The following is a 24,766-nucleotide window of genomic DNA, read 5'->3' on the forward strand; positions in this document are numbered from 1 at the left end:
CGCCGTGAAAAAAAAGGTTATGTACGCGCGCTATGATCACACTAAGATCACCGCGTTACTGCGAATAATTATTCAACGTTTAACTATTGCAATGTGATTCATAAACACGTGTGGCGACGTCGAGTGTAGCGATCTCTCTGTGCCAGTGTAAAGGATTAATAGCTGCGGAGACGCCGATGGCCATGGTGTTTTGGCTCTTCGCGCACCGTAGACCTCGCGGACGGTCTACTTCGATAGCTTTAGGATGACATCGTTCCTGTATCGAATTTATAAAACTTAATCTGATAAGTTTTCTTTCTGTGATCTCTACAATTTCCACTTGTCTGTTCAGCGAGAAACTGTGAACCGAGCCCCGGCTAATCGTCGACGAGACATGTAAATCATCGACGCGGGCTGCGCTTGCCGGGCGAACGGCGGCCACGTGGTCCGAGTTGTTGACAGCTTAATAAATTTCTGTGGACCTTACTGTGTAAGCAATCGGAGCAACGAAAGAGAAAGATTCGGATCGGTTTGAAAAAAGAAAGAAAGAAATACGCGCGTACCGGGTGTCTCGAAAATTATACGCCATGATCGCCGTAGTCGAATTTTACGTCTATAAATCGAAGAGGATTTGTTGAAGAAAATTCTCGTCAAATTTTCAATCGAGATCAAAGTCGAAAAGGTTCAATTTTCTTCAGAGTTACAGTACTCTTTGAGGGGAACAAAGGGTTTAAAAGGAAGTATAGGTCTGATGTCGACCAAGAAACGATATTAAAAATAATATACGTAAGTTACATGTCACGTTATATACAAAAAAATAAATCTAGAAAATAGAATAATATTTTTTCGTTTAAGCTTTCCAATTTAAAATCGAGGCAAAATTCTTTCGCGTTTAATATTATTTATTTAACCCAATTCTCCTCGATAAAGGAGCTTCGAATGGAAAAATGTTATTCTTTCTTTTCGACTTATTTTTGCATGTAATTTCGTGACGTGTAATTTTGGTGACATTTTTAACATCGCTTCTTTGTGTAAAGGGTTCATGACGGTTCTAGACGTTTGTTCCATTCGACGAGCATTGCTGCAATGGAAGAAAATTTCACTTCGACTTTCAAGATCGATGCAAATTCGACGAGAATTTGTTCAATAGATGACCATCTTATCCCAGGGTGTAAAATACGGTTACGGTGTTCCCGTCGTATTATTTCGAAACACCTTGTACACGATCCTTGAAATCCTTGGACTCTATACACCAGAACCCTTTCGCGCCCTTCAGACCGCATCGTGGAATCCAAGATGGCGTCTACCGGTACCCGGGCGAAGAGCTCTCGCGCAGCCGTGGATTCTCTTATTAACCGTCTATTTCCCGTTTTCTCTGTTTCAGGTGGTGACCTGAAAGAAGCGACCAAGTTGGAGCGGTTCCACGGCCGTTCCGGCCGCGAGTTCACGATCATCAGGCGGAACGGGAAGTTCGAGTGCCCGACCTGCCACAATCTGTACAAATGGAAGAAATCGATGTTGTCGCACTTTCGCAACCAGTGCAGGCAACCGCCGCGCTTCGAGTGTCCCCACTGCGCGATGAAGAACTACTGGAAGGTGCACATGATCCGGCATCTGCGGGTCCATCATCCCCAGCTCGCGCAGATGTTCTGGGACCGGAAGCTGAACGGCTTCTTCCGGCTGTAGCGTTTGCAGGCCGTGAGCAGGCCCGGCCCGAAATGTTTCTTGAAATAAAGCACGATGATCACACCTCGAACCTGGTCGAATCAATCTCGTACAACCTCTCGCATAATCCCGTGCCGTTTTATCCGATCGTGGTTGTTTTCCGATGACACTAACGAACCGTTCAATATTTTTCAGCGGACGACGTCGACGGCGCCGGCGACGGCACTTGGCCCGGTGAACGGATAAGTAAGCCAGCCCCCTGTTCCGATTTAATCCGAAACAGTACGTTCCATTGTCGCCGAGCGGCGGATCTTCTTTTATAACGATACGCACACACACTGGGGAAGAGATCGAACGCAACCGCGTTACCGTAATGTTTACACGCGATTCCATCGAATGCAGTGCGCTGGTGTTCGCCCCCGTGGGGACTGGATTTAGACCTGTTACCATTGGTCCCGATCGAATTGGTCTCCCCCACCCCTCCGTCGCGTTGCATTCGGTGGAAACACGACACGCGCTTGTTATATGCGTGAGCGTGCGCGCGTCCTTCTAGCCCTTCAGTTCTAGCCACCGTCCGAGTGTTCAGCCGAGACGTGTCTCCGTGTTTCAGGATTCCACATTCTACCGCTCCCGGTCGGGCAGAACTTGATCTGCAAAGGTCGATCGGGGGCAATCGGGAAGCGTAGTTTGGAATCAAGCAAAAACGTGAAACGGAGGAGTCTGAAGATGAACTCGTGCGACAAGAAGAAACCGTTCCAATGCCAGAAGTGCGGCCGCGGCTTCACCCTGAAGAGGAACAAGGACCGCCACGTGAACTACGAGTGCGGCCACGAGCCCAGGTTTCAGTGCCCGTACTGCGGCCTTAGGAGCAAGCAAACGTCGCCGGTCTACGCCCACATCCGGAAGAAGCATCCGGAAGAGGAGGTGTTCATCTTCGATATGAAGCTCTGAATCCGAAGAACCCGCCGCACGTCGTCGTCCACGAGTCTCGCGGGGATCGATTAAACCTTAGATGTTCGCTTAATACGGCTACGCTCGCTTTCTATGGGACTGTATATTGTATCTGTTGCACACACACACACACACGCGCGCGCCCATCAATCGAAGATCTATCATGAAGGCAGCCCCCGCAAGACCGTACGATATCTAGCGCGCCTCGTGTATTTTGATCCAGGAGACTCGCCCAATTTTGGCCGCGGCTCACGGCGGACCCGATTATCGCCCGACTCATTGGACAGAATTTTACCGTCCTTTTCGAACATGTGTCTGTATGTGTGCAGGCGGCACGTACGCGAAACGACGACCAGAGGCTGTGTGCGTAATAGTCAGCAGATTCCGGCAGATTTCCAATCGAAATGCGAGGGTAGCTCAGCGCGCGACTCTTTTAAAGAGGAGCGAGGATAATGGCACCTTTAAAACATTCGACTGGAAATCTGAGTATTCGCTGACTGTAATATGGGCCTTAGATATTGAAAGGATCATTGGAGATCGCTACTTTTATTTATCTAACGATTGCTACGTTTAGTGAAAATTTCATATTGATATATCGCACGATTCAATGGTTAGTTGAAGGTGTCACTTTTCTCGATCCGGATCGTTGCGAGGCAGTTTTCATTTAACCAATTAGCTGTTACTTATTGAGAGTAAAAGGTATTTACAGATTGCTGTTTAAATTGCAATTTCAGCGGAAACTATATTACATAGAAAATATAAATAATTATCGCGAAGGACCGCTTACCTTTTGCGACACGTTTTAGGTTCGCAACAGCTGACTGGTTAAAATACAATAAAACAGGAAAAAGAATTATTTCATAAATATTCTAGGGATTACAATTGACATTTCAAAAAGGTCCCTAAAAAATTGTTAAACTTGTTAGGCTCGTTTAGACTCGCGAGATTTGAAGAGGAGGAAGCTACGCCCAGTAGTTTCTCGCTTCGATTAGCAACAAAAAGGATTGTTAATTAAAACGAAGTGTACATAAAAAGATTGATTACAAGTATGTATATTCATTATTTCTGTGAAATTCACGAGGGATTTGTGAAATCCTTCGGACGTTTCGCCTTTTAAAGGAAAGAAAAAAAAATCGATATCTCGAATCTTTTCAAAAAGTCGCAACTTGAGAGGTAAACAAAACGATTTTCACCCGATCACCGAGCAACACCATCATTGGCCCATATTTCTCAGTGAAAACATGCACACGGCCCGCCGAGATCCACGAGACCCTCGACAAACTGAGAATAGGTCGGGGTTATGTCAAAGTTCGTCGAACGTGGTACGCAAGCACACACTCGCCGAATAAAACGCGCGTGTCGGATGTCAACAAATTGAAAGAAACCTATATATCGGATCCACCGCGAGCACGTGGCCTCCCACTTGTACATTCGCCGTGCAAAAGGCGGGAGAATTTTTCATAAATAACAGTTGAAAAAAAAAACCAAAAATTCGTTGTAGTTTAATCTCTCTTTCTCTCGCTCTCTCTCTCTCTCTCTCTCTTTCTCTCTCGATCACTAGCTCACCCGCGCACATACTCTACCTAACACGTAAGTAAAACAACATTCCTCTGTGTTCTTCCGTAAGAACCGGACGACACCAGACATACGGGATGATATTGTCACCGCCCGAAGACTGCAGTTGCAACAACGATCTCAAATCTCATTAAGTCTCTTCTCTAGGGCTCTGTCGTTTAGTCGTAGAATATTAAAGAAAGGGGGTGGCACAAGCCCTCTGCGTAGACACTATCATTAAATAAATTCATGTCCGTGTAAGAGTCGCGTACGACTCGCGCAATGTAACCACACTTGAAGATCGTTCTGGTTCGACGTGTTATCGTCTAGAAGATCATCCGCAATCTATCAAGGTATCCCTTCTTTTTAAAGCTCTTCCGACGCATGCCCAGTGACACCTAATATCCAGAACAAAAAGCAAAACGGGTTCTCCTTGGTTCGGCTGGAGCGCAAGGATGGTTCGAATTTAATCTGACCGACACGCACCCCGATTCCTCTATCTGTTCCAATTAGCTTTGATCATACTCTATCTTTCTATCTAGCTATCTATCGATCTGTCTATCTATCTTTCCATCTATCTATCTAGCTATCTAGCCATCTATCTAACTATCTATCTATCCATCTATCTATCTTTCTATCTATCTATCGATCAGTCTATCTATCTATCTCTCTATCTGCCTATCTCTCTATCAGTCTTTCTCCGAGCAACCACGCCCCGCAATCGACGCTTCCACAGACTAACGGGCCGATCTTGAAGTTTCAGGTTTCTATGCCGCAGCGCCACAGTTGGATCTAAACTTCGTTTTACAATCTTGTAAGGCGTTCGACAGCGAGGGCAACAGTAGGGGGGACGCCGGTAGCCAAGGCGGCGGGGACTCCGGCGACGGCGGCGGCAGCTCGGTACCAAGGCCGCTGCCCAATTACTACGCGCAGGCCAGGGTGAGGAACGCGTACGCCAAGGGCGGATCGTTCGCCGATTGCTTCAGAAAGCCGTTCGGTTGCCCGAAGTGCGGCCGTTGCTTCACCGTCAAGGGCAACATGACCAGGCACCTGAAGTACGAGTGCGGCCAAGCGCCGAGGTTCCAGTGTCCTTATTGCGAGTTCCGTAGCAAGCAAACGTCCAACGTGATGTCACACATCAGGACCAGGCACACCGGCCAGCGGGTTTACGTGGTGCACCTCAAAGAATCGGGCAACGCGGTTCGGGACTTTTCGAATATCACTTAAGGCTGTCGCGGGAAACATCGTGTGTGTTCGAGTCTCGCGGGTCACTCTTTACCTAACAGCGGCCCGTCTCGGTGGGAGACGTGGTCGCGGAGAAGAGCGATATGGAAAAGAGCGATATTGAAAATGAAGCTAGAAAAAAGGGCGCGCCGATGGGAAATTAAGTGCGGTAGGAGAACGCCTATTCGAACCGCAAACTCGACTAGTCGACGAACGTTTCGCTCGTTTCCGATCTATCTCGTCGACGAGATTCGCGCGATCGAATGCCCGGCGTTGTTCACGGGGCGGGGCATTGTTCTTATCGAATTGACAATTTTTTAAACACGGGGTTCCAAACGTCCAGAAACTTAACCACTCGTCCAAATGTTCGAACTCGATCGCTATTTTTCTTTCCATTTCTGAAAATCCTTCATCGGAGTGTCCCGCGAGACTCAGCCGTCGTACTTAATCCTTGAACCATTGCTGCGACGATGTTTGAGGAGAGAAAGCGTTTAATGATTGTGCATGTAATATCCGGTTACTATAGGACATTCAAGACAATCGACCGGTTTTCTATGAAACGGTGATCAGCCTTCGAGAGATTGGACCCTCTGTCCCCTGGCCGAGATCTCGGAAGCTCATGTGGCGACCGCGGCCGGAAAAATTATGGGAACCGATAAAAGTCGAGTACCGGGGAAAATGGGGAACCGGTAAAAAAAGAAAAGAAAGGGGAACCGGGGTAAATGGGAGACCGGAACGATGGGACCGGGGGGGGACCGAACCGCGAAGCTTGCGTTCGGTCAGGCGAGCGAAAACTCACCGAACCACATGAGGCTCTACGGGTCTGATTCGGTTTAGGCAAAGAAGTATAATTTATGTATATATACATCTTACGTACATACATACAATATATATATATAAATATATATATACACACATATATATATATATATTTTTCGTTGTTAAAAGAATTTTTAAAATGTTTTATAAAGTTAGGGAGACGGATCATTTCACGGAATGTGTCGAAAGCGAACGAAAGAAAAAAAAAAAGAAAGAAAAGAAGACGAAACGAAGGAAAGAAAATATACTGAAAATAAAAGTGGGAGATAAAAAAAAAACACGAAAAAAAAAATTTGAAGAACGATGCTCAAGCGTATTCACGGGCCCACGGTTGTCGCCGCGGGCTCGGTTGTATTAGTTGATTGTACGTTTAGATATTGATTCCGTGCTTTTAGAGAGCAGCGACCCGTGATTAATTCCTTTAACGGACCGGAGTCGAGCGATTAATAAAAGCGGTGAACGCGGTGCGGCAGGCGTTTTGAGTACAAGTGCATTTAAAAAGTTCCAATGATAAACACGATTAACGCGTTACGGTTAAGGCGGAGGCGACGAAGGAGGTGGTGTTGGCAGAGGCAGGCGGGCGAATCCGTTTCGGTTTCGATTCCTAGGCGTCCCGTGTACGGAGCTGTAACGTTTTTTAAGGTGAACGTAATTCATAAACGATCTAGCTTGTAATGATACTAATTAAACGGTAACGACACACCCTCTTGATGTTCGTAAAATAGCGAGACAAAAAAAAATAATAAATTGCACTCCCGTTGCTCAGCGAACGGCGAACGAACAGCGGCGAAGGAAGTGAGAGCCGCGCGCGCGCGCGAGTGTGCACGGCGGCGAACATTTCAAAGACGTATGCGTGTTGTTAAATATGTTATAATTGTTATTTCTTGCGTCCGATGCGTTTTATTTGTATGCGAACGAGACGGATGGGCGAAGGTGGTAAGCGCGCCGTGTAGCGTACGGTTGCGCTGAACAAGACTGAAAACCCGGCACCGATTCGATTTTTCGACGGTAACGGAACAATATGGTACAGGATGATGAGGCGGTCGGGACGAACGTTTACTCGTTTCCAATACATTGTTTCCAGATGTTTTTTTTTTTTTAAATCTATATTTCTCTATCTATCTCTCTATTTTTCTAACTTTCTCTATTTCTCTATTTCTGTCGTTGGAACACACGCGAGAACCCATGTCACACGAGAGATGTCAATCGAAAATCAGGTTGAAAAACACAGTCGAGAGATCAGCCGCGCGAACTTCGCGAATATAGAGAGGAACATCCTGTCTGCGTTATCTTTCATCGACGGAGGAACGAGAACGTATACGCGGAACGTTCCGACGGAGAGAAAAAGATGACGGCAACTTGGAACCTCGATCGGTTCGATCAAGTCCACTCCGCCCCCTATATATCCCCCATCAATCCACTTATCCTATTAACAAGCCCCCCGTTTTACTACACCCATCCCCCCCTTTACGGTGTAAGAGGAAGAAACCAAAGTGTCGTTCTTCGTGTCGCGGCGAGGACTAAATATATTGTTTTTCAACTCCCGTCGTTTCTAATTCGCACCTAGACGTTCGACGTTAGTGGCCGACTGTTTTTGTTGCTGTGATATAATTAAACGATGTAACTAGAGTTTAAGTGCGTCCTATAAGCGTGCGCTCGCCGTTAGAAGAAAAACGGGTCCTTAGGCAATATACCCCGTTTCGTGTGGCAGCCGCCGTCGTTGATCGAAAAAAAAAATGAAAGAAAAAGAAGCGTTCTTCTAACCAATTTTACGTTCGGGACGCTCGGCTTTAATGTTCGCGAGATTAACACTCGATGTCTGAACAGTTAACTATTCCCCACCCTTTTACCTCTGACCCCACGTCACCCCCCCCCCCCCTACCCCTCCCCCCCCTCTCCCCCCCACCGTACACACTTTCCACGATGTTTTGTGATCGTATATCGTCGCTGTGGAATTGTAAAATACAAATAAATCAATGTTCAAATATCAGACATTGTATCTACGCTTGATCAGGAGACTTATTATTACTATTATTATTATTATTATCATCATCATCGTCGTCGTTATCTTCATCGACTCCGTTTTACTTTCTCGATTCCCTTTCAGGATCATTTATTTTCATCGATGCTGTTTCTCACTTTCTCTCTATTTCTACTTCTCTCTCTCTCTCTCTTTTTTGATAGTTTGATTTTCCAGCGAAAGTCCAACGATGCGAGTCAACGCGCGCGCCCGTTTCTGCAAGCGTCACGGGTATCTCGGTTCCCGAAGCATGCGTGTGTCGTAGCATTCCCGTCTCCGTAGCGTCGTACCGCGTCTTCATCAAAGCGGGCGATGTTCATGCGCCGGTCACGTGACTCGCGTCGTTCGGTCTTCCAGCCGTGGACGGATTTCTCCCAGTGTGGTCAAACGAACGGAGGTGAATTTCTTGCTTTTGTCACCGCTTCATGTTTTGCCCCGGCAAAGAGACGTCCTCCTCCACCTCCTCCCCTCCTCCTCCTTCATCTTCTTCTTCTTCCACCGTGTAACTTCCTATCGAGAGCAAATCCAGCGATTAATCATTCCCCCCGCCTCTCTGTGTGCGCTTACTGTTCATGGGTGGTTATCCTTCACACCAGTTTCTCTCCCCCCTCCCCCTTCATTCACGAGCCCATTCGACAAGCGACCCCGAGCAGCACTTTACTCATACCGTGTTGCGACCAAGAGAGACGAAGGGACGCGAGAGGCTTGTCGTTGGTGAGAGGCCCTCTTCGAGGACGAAAAATAAACAAAAAAAAAAAAAAAAACAAACAGAAATATCGTCAAAAGGAATCGGATGATGGAACAGTGGTTCACGCGACGTTGTCTGCTTTCAGATCTGTACATGCTGGACTCGCTGATGAACCTGGTCACGCCCGGCATCGAGATCGGCAACGATCCCATCTACATGCCACCGAAAGTGCTCTATTATTGTCCAAAGTGTTTGCACGGTTTCACCCTGAAGAGCAACCGGAACCGCCATTACAAATACGAGTGCGGACACGAGCCACGGTTCAAGTGCCCCTACTGCGAGCTGAAGAGCAAGCAGACGTCCCAGATTTACTCGCACATTCGCAAGAAACACCCGTTGGAGAGGGTGTTCGTGGTCGACTTGAAAGTTTGAGGCACTTTCCACGAAAGCCGCGACCGAGATCCGACTTGTTTCGTTTTTTTGTGTGTTACGATGAACCGCTCGCGGTCGAGCAGAATTTACCTACACATGCTTTATCGCTACCGCTCCCCCCCACTGTATTCAAGATGCAAAACCAATAAACATTTCGTTTCTGTCATGACACGACACGCGCCTACCGTTCCTCGCGCGGAAATTCCGAGACACGAGAGGCGAGAGCCGAGGCAAAGAATGGTTTCCGGCGGAAACTGCGACCTCTGGTCCCCCATCGATGCGACGCGTGGTATTTGACTCGTCTCCACCTTGGCTTTGATTCTCCACGCTCGTTTCGTTTTGAGTCGCTCGGAAGTGTCGTCGGAACGTATCGTCTACGGGGTGGAGGATTAACGGCGTTTGTAATTCGGGGCTGATGCTTCAGCGGAAGTATACTAGCATTTTGTAGTGAAAGGACGAATGACGTGGGTTCGACTCGTCGGCGGAGGTTAGACGATTAATAGGTTAGCTGTTTATTTAGCTGTTTAGTTAGGTGTTCTGGTGATTGTTCGATTCTGGGAATGGATAGCTGCGCGAGGGTGCATCGATACAACAATACAGCACTTCGAGACATTCTCAACATCCTCGGCCATAGTAGTACTTGGTTCTCCTATTGTACACTAAATAAATTCACGCTTACACGACAATCCTTGAAAAATACAGTGGAACAAAATGAACTACACGACCCTGCACGTGGCTGTGTTCGAGAGTGCTGCGTCTACGCTAAGAGAAAATAAATATGTAAAACAGCCTATAAAATAAATTCATATCCTCTGACATGATCCTCTACCAGATTTTCAAAGCCTTCGTCCCAACAACCATCGAAACAGCCTGTGTAACGACGTACAGTGGAGGTTACTTGGGCCAAGAAACTCTTCCAAAACCCTCGATTAGAACTAAAATACAAAATGCTAGTATACTCCAACAGTTCCACGGCGGACCACCGGAACGATCGTTCCCGGCTCTCCATTTAGCGAGGAGGCGCGACACGAATCCCGCCGCGGTTTCCACAGCCATTGCCCCGATCTAACCGACACCGTTCGTTTTTTGCTTTCAGTGGATCGGTCGTATTGTCTCCTGTACGGGAATTACGGGGCGGACGTGTATCGTGAGGCGACGAAGTCCGACGACGTGTACGGCTCGCTGCGTCACCGTACAGCCAGAAGGAGCAACTACGTGTGCCCGAAGTGCGGGAACGGTTACACCGTGGTGAAAAGCCTGAAGCGCCATCTCCGTTACGAGTGCGGCGTCGCGCCGCGCTTCAAATGCCCGTACTGCGGGAACCGCAGCAAACAGCGGGCCCACGTGAACGAGCACATACGTAGAAAACACTCGGGCCAGCGGATCTACATAATCGACTCGCCCTGACCGTCGTCGGGATCGATCGATCTGACGACGACAACGACGACGTCGGGCCGTCGATCGCCGACCATTCCGTCATCAGCTCGCGAGGATCTAGACCGACCGAACCGGCCCTAGACTGGACTATGCGCGCGCGTCATCCATGCGCACGCCGGTTTCTGCGAGCCATTCCGCAACGCGCACGGACAACGCGCGGCCTCCCCCCACCCCGTTCCTCTTGTCGACGCGTCATCCCTCCTCGTCTCTCGCTCGTTGTTACACTGTACTGGTTTTGTATATAATCCGCTCGGAGACGAACCCATCGCTGGCGAGAGATCGCTACACGCGGTTGCTGTTCGTCAATTGTACATGTGATCGAATAAAAGCATTCCTACGATGCTATCTGGTTTATAGAGCACCCAATCGCGACACCGTTCCTCTGCGAGGCTGAACGAGGCATCGACGTTCGTCGATGTTCGATCCGTGGGAGTGTGTCCGCAGGAGTTTCGGCGATTTTAATGCACCAGTTTCTTTGCAATGTTTCAGCGTGCTGGCGTAACTAACGTTTCCCACACTGGGTTCGCCGGTTTCAAGCGAGTCGTCGCTGCCGACTGGCTCTCCGGGATAGATTCGCATTTTACGCAGACTCGAGAGAGAGAGAGAGACGGGCAAAAGTGCGTGAATCTGTTCGGAGGATTCAGTCGGGCGATGACGTCGCGCGGCGTTGCACTTGAACGAAGAACGGCGGGAGGGTTTAGAGACGGTCCTCCTAGGTTGTCCCGTCGCTGAATCGGCCGTGAGACAATCGGCGCGAATAATCGGACGCTAGAATCGAGATGGAAGATTTTCATGAACAGTGTGTGTGTGTACCGAAGCGAGAGAGAACCTTCGGTTCGGCTCGCCCGATTTTGTTTAGCACGCGGGAGAACCCCGAGGGGTGGTGGTTCGTCGATTATCGGCGGCGTGCACACGACGATCCTGATCTTCCGGCCTCGTTCTAGGTTTTTTTTAGCGGCGTGCGAACGTAACCGATAAACGGGCAGGCCAATCGCCGACAGGCGGAACGTGAAACGATCCGCTCTTGTTTCCGTTTAGCGATTCTCTGCCCGTGGAGACGCTCCCCTAATAATCCCTCGACGGTCCGACTAATTGCCTCTTCGTTTTCTCTTTTTCATTTTAGACATCAAGAGGATCAAGATCGAGACGGATCTGGAGAACTTGTGCTCGGTGGTGATGGAAGAGTCGAAGGACTTCGATTACGAGGAAGAGAAGCCGTTGAGCGCGAGGCGGCGCAGGAGCAACGCGCTCGAGAGGCACACGTGCGCCAGGTGCTCAAAGAGTTACATCCACGCGTGGCACCTCAAGAGACACACGAAGTTCGAGTGCGGCCAAGAGCCGAAGGTCCAGTGCCCGTACTGCGCCGCGAGGATGAAGCAACGCGGCCACGTTTACAGACACATCAGACAGTGCCATCGCGGTCAGAACGTCTACGTGATCGATCTGAATTGAATCCGTTGCAGCGCGGCGTTTTCGTCGTCCCTGCGCGTGCCACACGTTCCTTCTAGGCCGTACGAATGCGTCCGTGCTGTCCAATCCGTTACCCGTCGCTGCCACGTGGTACTGTTTGGCGCGTTTTCCCTCGGTGTTCGCTATTTTGCTTTCGCAAGAACAGCTTCGTTTTATCCTTGAAAAGGAAAGGTTATCTTTACAAACGAAAATAGAATTAAATTTTCTCGAGCATCTATAGATTATGGAAATTTACTCAGAGGGTCTGATTTAACCCTTTGCACCCCGTAGGCGCCGCTGTTGCGCCGGTGATTATCCTTAGTGAAACCATTAAATTTAAATTTCGAATTCCCTTCCTTTTATCGAGAAGTATATTAATTAAATAAATGAATTGTTATTATTAATTCGAGACCTTTTGTTTTTAGCAAAGCAGAAGTTTTCTGCTGCGCCAAAATAAAATTGTCACGTAGTTGCTGCGCTCTTGACACGTTGAGTGCCGCGTCATTCGTCGGTGACTGACACTGAAATATCTCGCGTCAGTCACCGATGACTGACACTGTGATATATGATATATAGAACTAAAAAATTTACATTGTTTCAAGCTGTCACCTAAAAATTTATTTAAAGCCCTCTTAATTTTTATTTAATACGGGATTCTATCGCTAATGTTTTTTTTCCAGAAAATTTTAATGGATTTATTGCATCGAGTAAATACTAATTTGCAAGTATAGTAAGTTCGCGTTGCTGTACCACGCGATACCAGCGTGTTCGCCTTGACGTGGGATTTCCTTGTCGCGTGGCACTCAACGCGTTAAATATAAAAAGCATTCGGAGCGCAAAGGGTTAAGTTCGAATGAATTCGGATGAAATAGTCTGGGTCTCTAAAAATCGATGAACGATGTCAATGGACCGCACTAATTATACCGAATTAATATAAAAAATTGTATGTCTCGAAATTGAGCTAACACAGGCTACCTTAATAATTCTACTTAAGAGGACTTGACATTTTTAGTTAACACTTCACCGACAATTAGCTCAATGTTAAATTTTCGTTTTCATTTTAATTTTATTTATTTCATTAATTGCGAAAGCAATAATCTAACATCTAAAAATATTGTATTATAATAGTGAAATTTACGGTGGTACAGTCTAACACGTTTATATCAATAATAGGTGCCTAATTATTGATTATTATGACAAACGATTCACAGGCTACCAATCGGGTATAAAAGTCGATTTATAGGTTAAGCGTTAAAATTATTTCTTTCGCTCGAACGATCTCTCCTTTTAGCGATAAAATAAAGCAGTTCAAGCTGTGGTAGTAAATTAGCAAACACCCGGAGAAGCTGCTAAAGTGAATAAATATCGTGGGAAACCGGGAAAAATGTGACGTCTGCGTTGACCGCGAGAAATTCTAAGTTGTCCATTTCTCGTCCGCAGGGATCGAAAAAAATGTTACGTAATGGTCTAGCCAAAACATTTACGAAGAACCGAAATATTTTGTGAAAATTACAAGACTCTGTTCTCGGTTCTCCGTAATTGTTTCCAAGATCCGAAACCGATGTTAAATTGTTTTCAATCTCTGGTTTCTCGTCATTGTCGCCGTCCTCTTTCGTTAACGATGGCGAGAAAGAGAGAGAGAGAGAGAGAGGCGTGGTAGCGTTGGACAGCAGGGCGCCCACGTCCACGCACGGCAACGAAAATCGTGGAATCGAATTCCGTGCTCGCCGAGAGTATCGTACAATGTGTCATTTAGTTACGAGTGTCAATAAAGTGTCATGGAACAGAATTAACAATCAATCGCGGAGGGATCCGCGCGTTCTCCGCGTCGGTGAACGAACGTTGTATAGAGTATTCGGAGATTATTTTACTTATATCTCTCGTTTCGTTTTCCTCTACTTCTCGTTCTTCTCTCTTTTTTTTCTATTAACCCCCGTTCTGTTACCGCAACTCTATTGTACGTGGACAAGAAAATTATTAGACAGAATAAATTCTAAGGAAAAAGTCTCGAAGCAGTGCGCACGCGTGTTGCCTTTCGCTTTTGAACCACTCCCATTTTGAGTACGCGACGACAGGGTCTGAAACGGACCTAAACGGGTCCCGCCCGGTAAGAATAAACTTTTCTTAAGTTCCAAACGCAAGATTCTGGTTTACTTAGAGAAAATTACTGAAAAATCGAGATGCATACGTTCGCGCGAAAAGAAATGAAATTTCGCCGATTCGCGAGAGCGAGGACTGTATAATTTGTTGCGTCTATGTTTCAATTGTGACCACACAGCTTTGTTAGAGTACACACAGGTCCGTTCGTTCGTCACCGTCGTGATAAGCGACGCCCAGGTTCTAATCGAGTCGTTCGATTTCAGGTTCGCGTCGGGACGACAGCGAGACGAGGCAGCGGAACGGCAGACCGGCCAGATCGTCGCAGGGCAACGATCTGAGGTGCATCGACATCTCGATGATGTCGAACCTGTGCCCGAAGTGCGCCATGAAGTTCGACCATCTGCGCGAGCTACGGGCCCACATGCTGACCAGATGTGGCTTCGTGCCGAAGAAGATGTGCCCGTACTGCGAGAACTCGGCGAACAGCGCCGAGGAGATCCACCGACACATCCGCGCCTGTCATCCGGCTTTGTTCGCCGCGGTCCTCGAAGTTTACATGATCGGCAATTAATTTCAAATAAAATAAAACAGCGACGCTACGTACACGGGGTTTAGAGGGGTACGCGTTGACAATAAGTTGGCGGTGATATCCTTTTAGACAGTAAGACGATCGTACGTGAAAGAACTGAGGGATGCGTGTTTATGGGAATTTTTGGAACAGAGTCTCGTTTTTGGCGAGAAATACGTTATATATATAGGTTTTAAATTTGACCAGTGGGGGTAAAGAACTATAAGGGCTGGTATTTATCAGCTTTTGAAACAGAGACTCTTTTTGAACGATGAACACTCTATATAGCTAGGTTCTAAATTTGAGTTGTGGGAGTAAAGAATTATAAGGGCTGTTATTTATCAAGTCTTTTGTTACGCAGTCTCTTTTTGGACAAAGAACACCCTATAAATCCTATTTCTAAATTTAAACAGTGGAAACAAAGAACTATAAGGGCTGATATATCAAAGTCATAATTTTAAGAATGACTTGGATGGGCAAAGGTTCGACCACGACGCGGTAATATCACAGGTAGAAGATGAGACAGAGTTTCAGGTGAATCATAAGCTTGCAAATAATTCTCAGACGTTTAGGAGGCCGATTATCTCTATGTATAAACAAATAACATTGGTATACAACGCATTCCGCAATAAGATTGTTAATGCAATTAACAATCGATTAATTTAAATTACAGAATTCGTGTGCTACAATAAATTGATTCGCTATATCTGGGAATATATAAAAATATTGATGTAACATACGTGTATTACAATGATTAAAGAATTATTCAAACGAAGATATGTATGTACTAAGGATATTATCTTAAAATTAATGGATATTGTCTTAAAATTAATGGCTATTATTTTTAAATTAATGGCTATTATTTTAAAATTAATGGATATTATTTTTAAATTAATGGCTATTATTTTAAAATTAATGGATATTATTTTAAAATTAATGGATGCGATCGCTATAATACAAAATTGCTATGAAAATCGTATGAATTTAAACAGAAATTTTTAATGATGATTTCATAACGCCAGATCAGTGTGGCGCTTCTTCTTGTTCTAACAAAAACTAAAAGGGTAGTTTTCACGTCTTCAGGAATCTGAGTTAATAATTAATTAAATTGCTAATTAGCAATAACAGGTAAATTCCGCCTTGGTTGGTGGATTATTATTTACTTCATCGGTACGTCAGATGATTGATCTGATAGTAACGATGATGAGTCGAAGACGCAACATAACCTTAACAAAGTTCTTGATTAGCGCGGGGGTTGATCTATTCCGCCATGAGTCTGTAATTGGACAACATAGGCATCGAAACCAACGACTCCAAGCGTAATTGTCTACCATTTGGTGCGAATAATGATGAAAGCTTGATTTATTTATCTTAAAACAATTTTAACGAATTCGTTTAATTTTTGCTGGCTTATTTTAATATTTTTTCTGTCCGACAATTTTTAGTAATATTTTGTCCAATAAATTTTTCGTTTTTTTACATCTTTCCTGTCCAATAATTTTCAATTATATTTTGCCCAATAAATTTTTCGTTTTTTAACATCTTTCCTGTCCGACGGTTTTTAGTTATATTTTGCCTAACGAATTTGTCATTTTCTATTACGTTTCGAAACCGTAATTGATCTACGAATCGTTTCTATTACGAGACTGTATTATATGTATACCACATGTATTTTCGAAAAAGTATAATTAAAATATTGCGAGATACGCTATCACGAAAAATGCGTATCTTTTGGTCTCACAGCTCTGTATTTAATCACGTGGTCGCAGAACGAGGGAAATTTTGCGATCTCGTTTCGTTTGATACCAGCGAACATTGTTTTACCCCCTTCCTCCCTCCGCGACGAAGAACAGTATCGTCTACGTGAACGTCGTTAATCGTTAAAAAGAAATCCTCTCGTTCGAAAACGAAAGATCCGGCGGGCCACTGATTCATGAGACGATCATTTGTTTTCAGATCTGAGTATGTTGGACTCGTACATGAGCCTAGCTCTGCCCGGCGAGCAGATCGAAAGGTACGACGCCACGGGCAAGAGGAAGAAGATCTTTTTCTGTTCGAAGTGCTTGCACGGCTTCACGTTGAAATGGAACCGCGACCGCCATTACAAATACGAGTGCGGACACGAGCCGAGATACAAGTGTCCCTACTGCGACAAGAGGAACAAGCAGACGTCGCAAATCTACAGGCACATCCGCAGCAAACACCCGAACGAAAGAGTTTGCGCGGTCACTCTGAGAAACTGAACGCGCCTCGGCTTAACCCTCTCAGTGCCGGTCGAAGGAGACAAATTTCAGGGTCTTACGAGGGTTTTGGAAAAAAGGCTCGAACGAAATGCAATATTTACATAATTTAAAAAGCAGCGCGTATCAAGGACGAAACTGGGAATTGAAACAGTGACGAAAATTTTTCTATATTATAAATAAATAACGAAGGTGTAAAAGTATAAGGCACTAAGAGGGTTAAACCAATTTTCGCGTTCGCAATTGTTCGCGTAAACGATTATGGACAGATAAAATACCCCGAACGAATCGTCGATGTATCTAATTGTATCTCTGATTAGCGAAATAAACGTACCGTTCTTGGACACGGCGCGCGTGTTCCGTTCACCACACGCTCTACAACAGAAAGACTAAGACACGCTCCCAACGGATCACTGATTCACGGAACGATCATTTGTTTTCAGGTCTGAGTATGTTGGACTCGTATATGGGCCTGTCGCTGCCCGGCGAGCACGTTGAAAAGTACGACGCCGCCGGCAAGAGGAAGAAGATGTTTTTCTGCGCGAAGTGCCTGAACGGGTTCACGTTGAAATGGAACCGGGACCGCCATTACAAATACGAGTGCGGTCTCGAGCCGCGGTATAAGTGTCCCTATTGCGACAAGAGGAACAAGCAGACGTCGCAGATCTACAGTCACATAAGGAGCAAGCATCCGCTGGAGAGAGTCTACGCGGTCACTCTGACGGATTGAACTGGCTTAACGTTGTGTGTTGTGATAGGTCGCTTTTCTGCTTTCGTTGGGAAATTATTTCGTGTCGACGGGCCGATCCCGTGCGATCGCCGATGTAGGACTCCACTGTATTTATTGAACGAAAACCAATAAACATTTCGTCAGGACGCGTGCGTTCTTCATGGTCTCAGAGAGAGATGTAGGAGTTGTCCATGGGGGTTGCGGGTCTACGTTCCGAACCCTCCAGGTAACGTTCCCGTACGTTGTCGTAGGTGATCGTAGGTGATCGTCGTTGATCGTCGTTGATCGTCGTAGATCGTCGTTGATCGTCGAACCGAACTCGAACTAAGCCTACGTTTAAATCGCGATTAAAGTATGGTTTTTAACGATCATTTCTGGGTTTCCTCACTGACAATACAAAACAAAACCATCCCCCCATTACGAAGTGCTGACTCTCATTCTTTACCGTCTACTAACGCGCACCTTTTTCTGCTTATTGTTCATTGCAGAATTACCGCCGATCCCTTGCATACCGATGCACAAGGGCTACCAAAGGGACTGCAACTACCCGATGATGCCGCTGATCAAGAACCTGGCCAACTTTTGGATGGCGAAACGCGTCGATTTCCCGTATCGTTGCGAGACATGCGGCAAGGGTTACCAGCATCGCGCGACCCTCGTCAGGCATACCAGGCACGAGTGCGGCAAGGAGCCGCAGTTCAAGTGTCCCTATTGCGCCCACAGAACCAAGCAACGCGGCAACCTCTACCAACACATTAGAACGAATCATCCGGGAAAGAACGTGTTCTCCAGCAGCATTTAGGAAGCTTTACGAGAGACTAATCGAGCCTTTATCGCGCAGAGAGATACCGTTATTGTTCTTTCGTTACGCGGCGAGGGGATCGATTCCGCTCGTCGAACGTTTTGCTATTCATTTTTACGGCACGTGGGTCTTCCGCCGACCGATTCGATTAGGCGATTTGGATGGTTGGCTCGGTGCTGGACCACGTGGTCAATGAGCATATGAGAGAGTCAAGTGCTCGCCGATGAGTAACGCGCATGCGAGGGGAATTTGTATTAACGCTACTTTGCTGTACGCCAAGCGAGAGAAATTTGTTTTTTTTTTTTAATTAATTCTCAGTGTCTTGGAACCAGGGACTTGATAACGTTTTATTATGTAATAATAATCGGTATGCGGTGAATTCTTCCTAAATTGTTCAAGGCTTATTTACGTTGTGTTGGTCACAGTAACAGCTCGTGATGCAATAATGCAGCTTTTTTAACCCTTCGCACTCGAATGGTGACTCTAAGGCACCGCTGAAATTGTTCTATTACGTTCAAAAATGATTTTTTAAAATATTGCTAATAGTTTCAGGATTAAAATGAGACCAAATCTGATACAGCGTGGACAAACATTTTTAATTATATCAGATAAAATCGATGCAATTAAATGAATGTGGTCTTAAAGCGTGTCGTGTTTTTGCTCTCATTTTAATTGGATCTGATCAATGTTTTAAGAAACATTTTCGTTAAAAAGAAAGTTTTAAATTAAACAGTTTTTTTCTACTATTATCATGTATTTTAATTATATATTTTTTATTATATATATGTACACCCATGTGCTGACTTTTAACCCCTTGCCGTACCATTTTCTTTACAATTATTATTATTAGAATATTTTCGATCGCATTTTTTCGAAGAAAAAGTGATCTTATAATCATCGCGTACTTACGTCTAGTCGAATGTTTAAACATTGGTGACAAGAGAATAAAAGCTGATTCCTTCTTAAAGGAACGGATGAACATTCATACCTAACGGGTTATTTTTATAAGTCTCTGTCACGAGTTCGACTCGCTAAAGTACGGCGAGAGGTTAAGTTTACCGACTGCCCCGATTTTCATTCTCTTTCTCTCTTTTTCTCGCAATATATTGGCAACCATAAAGGCGAGAGCCGCAGGGCTGAAATAATCGTGTCCGGTTTGCCCGCGTTGTCCATTTTCGATGCCAAGCTGCAGAACCATTAGGGAGAATTTACTATAATACCGTAACACCGATATCCGTATATAAAATCAAGACACGTGCTAGTACAGTAAATACCGGTATTATACCAATACTTTTCGATTCTATTAGGTTGGTGAAATATCGGATTTTTAAGTAAGTATATGAGACTGCGTATCTTTTTTCAAAAGCTATCGATTTAATCAAAATGTACCCCATTTATTTGAATACACTTTCCAAACGCGAGTTTAATTCACAGAAATTCTGATTTTTCGGATCAATAAACTATAGCATGGAATTTTTCAGACTGTCTCCATTTACGTACTGTTTAGCCCATAAAAACTGCGCATACGTCGTACAAAACAATTGCGAAATTAAACGAAGTAAAATATAAAATATTATAAAACATAGATCTTCCGCCAACACCGACTTTCACTATTTGAAACATTTAGGACAGTTTTTACGGGCTAAATATTCCATATCAGAGTTTTTTAATTCGAAAGATCAGAATTTGTTTAAGGCAGGCATTTCTGTATTGAAATCTCGTTGGAAATGGTGTAATAAAGCAAACGGGGGATATTTTGATTAAAATCGAGAATTTTTGAAAAAAGATATACAGTTTCATATATTCGCTTGAACATCTGACATTTCATATGCGCCAAACTAATAGTGTCAAAACCTTGTGCAAATAAAATTAACATAAACGCTTTAATGCTGGAACGGAAAAAATACCGATATTTGTGTGCATTGGTACGAGTCCTAGAACAAAAGGTATCACGAAAATCGAAAGCTTTCGTTCCGTTTTTTCGAAGACACTTTTCGCCTAGTTAACAGCGACACGATGTTAGTCATTCATCATCCAACATTTCCACGATTCGTTTTTCCTTCGCCGCTGTTGCTCGAATTTCCTAGGGTTTTTCGATCATTTTTCTCGATCGCTCTTGATCGGGTCCACGCCGACCAAACGCGATCGAAGCATCTAATGCCGCATTGTTCGAACAATGCTGTTCAAAATTCTTAGGAATCGCGACACGGAGGTCTTGTAACGCGATAGAGACTATTACCTACGTACACGCCATAGTTGTCCCAAATCGTTCTGTTTCCCACACGAATAAAGAGACGATCTCACCTTGGAAGCCCATCATCCCCCCCCTCCACTTTTGCGATCGCATTAATCACCGTGTAACCTGCGAGCCTGTAAGCGTGTGCCAAATTGATCGAGAAATAAACAGCAACGTTTCTAAAATATTCTTTTGAGCCTTACATGTCCGAGCGTGTGATTGTTCTTGACTATATCCTATGTGTTCGACGAATTATCACGCGTAACGTTTTATTTGTATTCGCGTAGGTGACATAAGTTAAAGGGTTGCGAATCGTGTGCAGGGTGATTCGAGTTTATTGGATCGAAGGTTCGCGATATAGTCGAGCTGTGTAATAGGTCTGCTGGTTTTCAGCATTCATGGTAACATTGACTAGTTGTGGTAGCATAGATGTTAGACGACTATAATAACGTTAAGGTTATGTTACTTTCAACGAAAGAAGAAATACAATCCAATTAGAAGATTTATTTTGCATAGAAATCCGCAGTCCAGCGACATATAACTTCGACATAACCTTGACATATTACTGTTCCTACTTCTGCTATTTAAAAAATGGAGAACACAGTCTTATTAACAAAATATAGGCTCCAGCAAGCGGGCCGGTAAAAAGGTATAACTATTCTCTAGAGTTTCTTGAAGTTTGAAATCTGTGTCTGATCCAATCGATTCGAGCCACCCTGTACAAAATCTCGCGAAAAAGCTGTATCAATCCTCTCTGTGACCCGCAAGTGGAAAGCTCTCGCAGCCAAACCAGAGAATGTTATATTTTCGTTTCTTTTTCCAGATCTGTCCTGGTCCGGTTACCATTATTATCCGAGATCGTACAGCCAGCATAAAGCTGGCTTGACGTCGAATAGTTTGAAGGTACCGCAGAGGAACAGCGGCTGCTTGGACAGGCGGCCGGGCTGCTTCAGGTGTCCGCGTTGCAACAAGGGGTACCGTTGGCTCAGGAACATGAAGAACCATTTGAAGATCGAATGCGGTAAAGACCCGAAGGAGTGTTGCCCGTATTGTCCGCACAGAACGAAGTACAAGAGTAGCTTGCAGAAGCACATACTTCGCATTCACCTCGGATGACGCGGAGAATGAACAACACCCTTCTGAATCATACGTCACGATGCTTGGTCGCGTCACCTTTTGTTAGCGAAATTGTTAATTGCACGTTGTTGACCGGGAACGTCGTGTGGACGTCTTTCGACATGAGTTAACACGTGTTTGCATCCCCAAACCAATAATGGCCAGTGACATGAGATAGATTCAGCGTAAAATTGCCGGTCAACGATGCGTTAAGTATAATCTAGATCATCGACGAGTAAGAGGATGTGTAAGAGGATTTTTTCTTCCACCTTCCTTTCTCGCTTCCTATTTCCTTCCATTTCTCTTCCTTTTTCGCTTCCTATTTCCTTCCATTTTTCTTCCTTTTTTCTTTCCTTTTTTCTTCCTATTTTCTTCCACGTTTCTTTTACATTTCTTCGGTTTTTTATTTCTCGAACAGGACCATGATAACAGCATACTTTGTTCAAATAACGTTCCTCCGGACTTATCCCCGATGCTCAGGGGTATTTCGGAACCAACACAGTACTCTAACCGTCCATTTATGGTGATCGAGAACGTGGTCAAGTGATTTCAGTTCGAAAGAATTCAACAGCCGAGTAGATTTTTGCAGTGATTTCGAAAAAGTATACCGAAATAAGTCGAACCGTAAAATATCGAATAAAACGAAGCTCCACAGTAGAAAATATGATTTTACACCTTGCTTTGTTCCACGTCCGCTCATTGTTTCCAAAATTGATATATATTTGACAGTGCAATTATTTATATATTTGTCAGTCCAATTATTTATACATTTGTAAATGCATTTATTAATTTATCTGTAAGCGCACTTATTAATTTACTTGTAAGTGCACTTATTAATTTACTTGTAAGTGCAATTTATTTCTTTATTTGTAAGTGCAATTTATTTCTTTATTTGTAAATGCATTTATTTCTTTATTTGTAAATGCATTTATTAATTTTTTTGTAATTGCGCTTATCAATTGATTTGTAAATGCCTCAATCAATTTATTTCTAAATGCATTCACTTATTAATTTCTCCTCGCCTCGTCTATTATTTTCCCGTTTCACCGCTCTCCCTCTGTCACAATGAATAAATTAACCTTCCCCACCTAATTAATATCTAGTCGACCACATCGGAGCGTGAAAAAACGTGGACGTTGTACATATGTATCTTAATGTTTAGCTATACCTGTGGGAAATGTCTGTAACCAATAAATCGTTCGTAGAATGAGAAAGCGTGTTCTGGTCTCCAACCATGCTCACGCTATCGTCGTCGTCGTCGTCGTCACGCCGACAAGGGGCGAGCGCCGTGTGACGTCTTGTTTACCCATTCACTGACTAAACCGTTTTGATTTCAGGTTACAAGTACACCTGCGACCGGTGCCTGCGATCGTTCTCCTGGCCGACCAGCCTACGACTACACCAACGGATGGCGTGCGGCAAGCCGCCGAACTTCTTCTGCATGTTATGCGACTACAAGTCGAATTTCAAGGGGAACCTGAAGAAACACATGCTGTACAAACACCAAGTCTACCAGCTGAACATTTGAACGTTCCCGCGACGTTTTTAATAAGAATCATGTAGTCGATCTATAGCTATTAGAACGATTGGAGATAACGAATAAAGTTGAATTCTTCGACACCGAGCCATGCAACCCCACTCTCGATCCGTAAACGTGTTCTTTTTCCAGACGAGCAACTATAGCGGTGCGTATCCTCTATGGAAGACGTAAAGCAATGTCAACGGGAGGAGCTCGTCCATCCGTAAGTATATTCGTGTGCACGAAGTACCAGGTGTGTTCGCATCGTTGTGTTCTAGAACGCTCGAGAGAATGCTCTTTTCGAGTAATAGAACGCCGGAAGTGTCGAGCGAGATCACGGCGAATACGACGCGATCGAGTTTCGTAAGACGGCGGCCGCGGTACTCGAAGAGCGCAGAGAAACGGTCCGACTTGGCCACGTTTGATCGTCGAACGCCACAGCCACGTCGACGAGAAAAAAAAAGCATGCGCTTCGGTGTCTAGAAGCTATCCCCCCACCCCCCCCACCCCCCCCCAGTGCGAATCCCTGTACACTCTTTATAGTTTTCGTTTCTGTCCCCGATGAAATGAAAGGAAAAACCCTCCTTTCCGAATACGCACACACACACGTCCGTCGATCGGAAGAGGATCGGGGTGGCGAAAAGTCACCGCGCGGCGATCTGTTCCTTTTTTTCTTGGTTTGTTTTAATCGTTCTGTAACCAACATTTCTTTCCAGACGCCGCCCGGTTCCCGATCATGAGGTCGAAGCTGCACGTTTGCCCGCGCTGCGGCCAGATGTACTCGTGGGCGTCGAACCTGCGGAAACACCTGAAGATGGGCTGCGGCATGGTCACGTACGAGACCCACTTCTCCTGCCAGTACTGTCCTTACAGATCGAGGATCGAGGCCTCGTTCATCAAGCATCTGCTCTCGGTGCACAACATCAAGTAGACCAGGCTTCGTTCGTGAATCCTTGGACATCCTCGTCGAATCTCTCTTGCGAGGACAATTTTTTATACCGTTGTCGGCCCGTTCGGGAGGGGAAACCCGGGCCGCGCTTTTCTTTTCGCTGCTTCTCCGTGCGCCGCCGAGGGATTTCCGTCGTCGACGATCCGGTCCAAGTCGATCGAAGAAACCGAGGCCGGGGCGAGTCGGTGTTTCGCGAAAGCGCTGTTGTCCGTGCGATTCGTGGACCGTCGCGGTTTTCCGTTCGATCGGTATCTGTAATTTCGAGGCTTTTCGTTCGATCGGCACCTG

General features: G+C 45.2%; 3 protein-coding genes across 9 annotated transcripts in view; all 3 read left to right on the forward strand.

Moving 5' to 3' along the window:
* The window catches only part of LOC144473355 (uncharacterized), a 175,760-nt gene that overhangs the window by 88,680 nt on the left and 62,314 nt on the right, over positions 1-24,766 (forward strand). The window contains exons 7-9 of one of the 7 annotated variants that reach the window (XR_013494552.1): positions 1,840-1,926; positions 2,255-4,502; positions 4,907-5,043. The exons of 5 other annotated variants lie outside the window; for them this stretch is intronic. Coding sequence is in view for 1 of the 2 variants with exons in the window: in XM_078187160.1 (XP_078043286.1) it covers positions 21,718-21,915; positions 23,348-23,538 (389 nt within the window). In the remaining variant the exon portion in view is untranslated. Of the gene's footprint in view, positions 1-1,839; positions 1,927-2,254; positions 4,503-4,906; positions 5,044-21,717; positions 21,916-23,347; positions 23,663-24,766 lie in introns of those variants that run through there. One more of the 7 variants, XM_078187160.1, reaches the window with a different exon arrangement.
* LOC144473331 (zinc finger protein 516-like) lies at positions 3,896-8,169 on the forward strand. The gene is made up of 2 exons (XM_078187116.1): positions 3,896-3,917; positions 4,907-8,169. Exons 1-2 carry the CDS (start codon positions 3,896-3,898, stop codon positions 5,374-5,376), a joined length of 492 nt encoding a protein of 163 aa, XP_078043242.1. The 3' UTR covers positions 5,377-8,169.
* On the forward strand, positions 17,853-21,683 carry LOC144473366 (zinc finger X-chromosomal protein-like). Its single transcript, XM_078187173.1, has 2 exons — positions 17,853-18,082; positions 18,345-21,683. Exon 2 carries the CDS (start codon positions 18,371-18,373, stop codon positions 18,656-18,658), a length of 288 nt encoding a protein of 95 aa, XP_078043299.1. The 5' UTR covers positions 17,853-18,082; positions 18,345-18,370; the 3' UTR covers positions 18,659-21,683.

Source organism: Augochlora pura, chromosome 7 (genome assembly GCF_028453695.1).
Source record: "Augochlora pura isolate Apur16 chromosome 7, APUR_v2.2.1, whole genome shotgun sequence".
NCBI lineage: Eukaryota > Metazoa > Arthropoda > Insecta > Hymenoptera > Halictidae > Augochlora > Augochlora pura.

Bases quoted from the DNA above. Each gene is read 5' to 3' on its own strand.
- LOC144473331 (XM_078187116.1), top strand. From the start codon at position 3,896: ATGTCAAAGTTCGTCGAACGTG. The intron at 3,918-4,906 runs GTACGCAAGCAC...CCGATCTTGAAG, and splicing joins GTCAAAGTTCGTCGAACGTG to TTTCAGGTTTCTATGCCGCA.
- LOC144473366 (XM_078187173.1), top strand. From the start codon at position 18,371: ATGCACAAGGGCTACCAAAGGGACTGCAACTACCCGATGATGCCGCTG.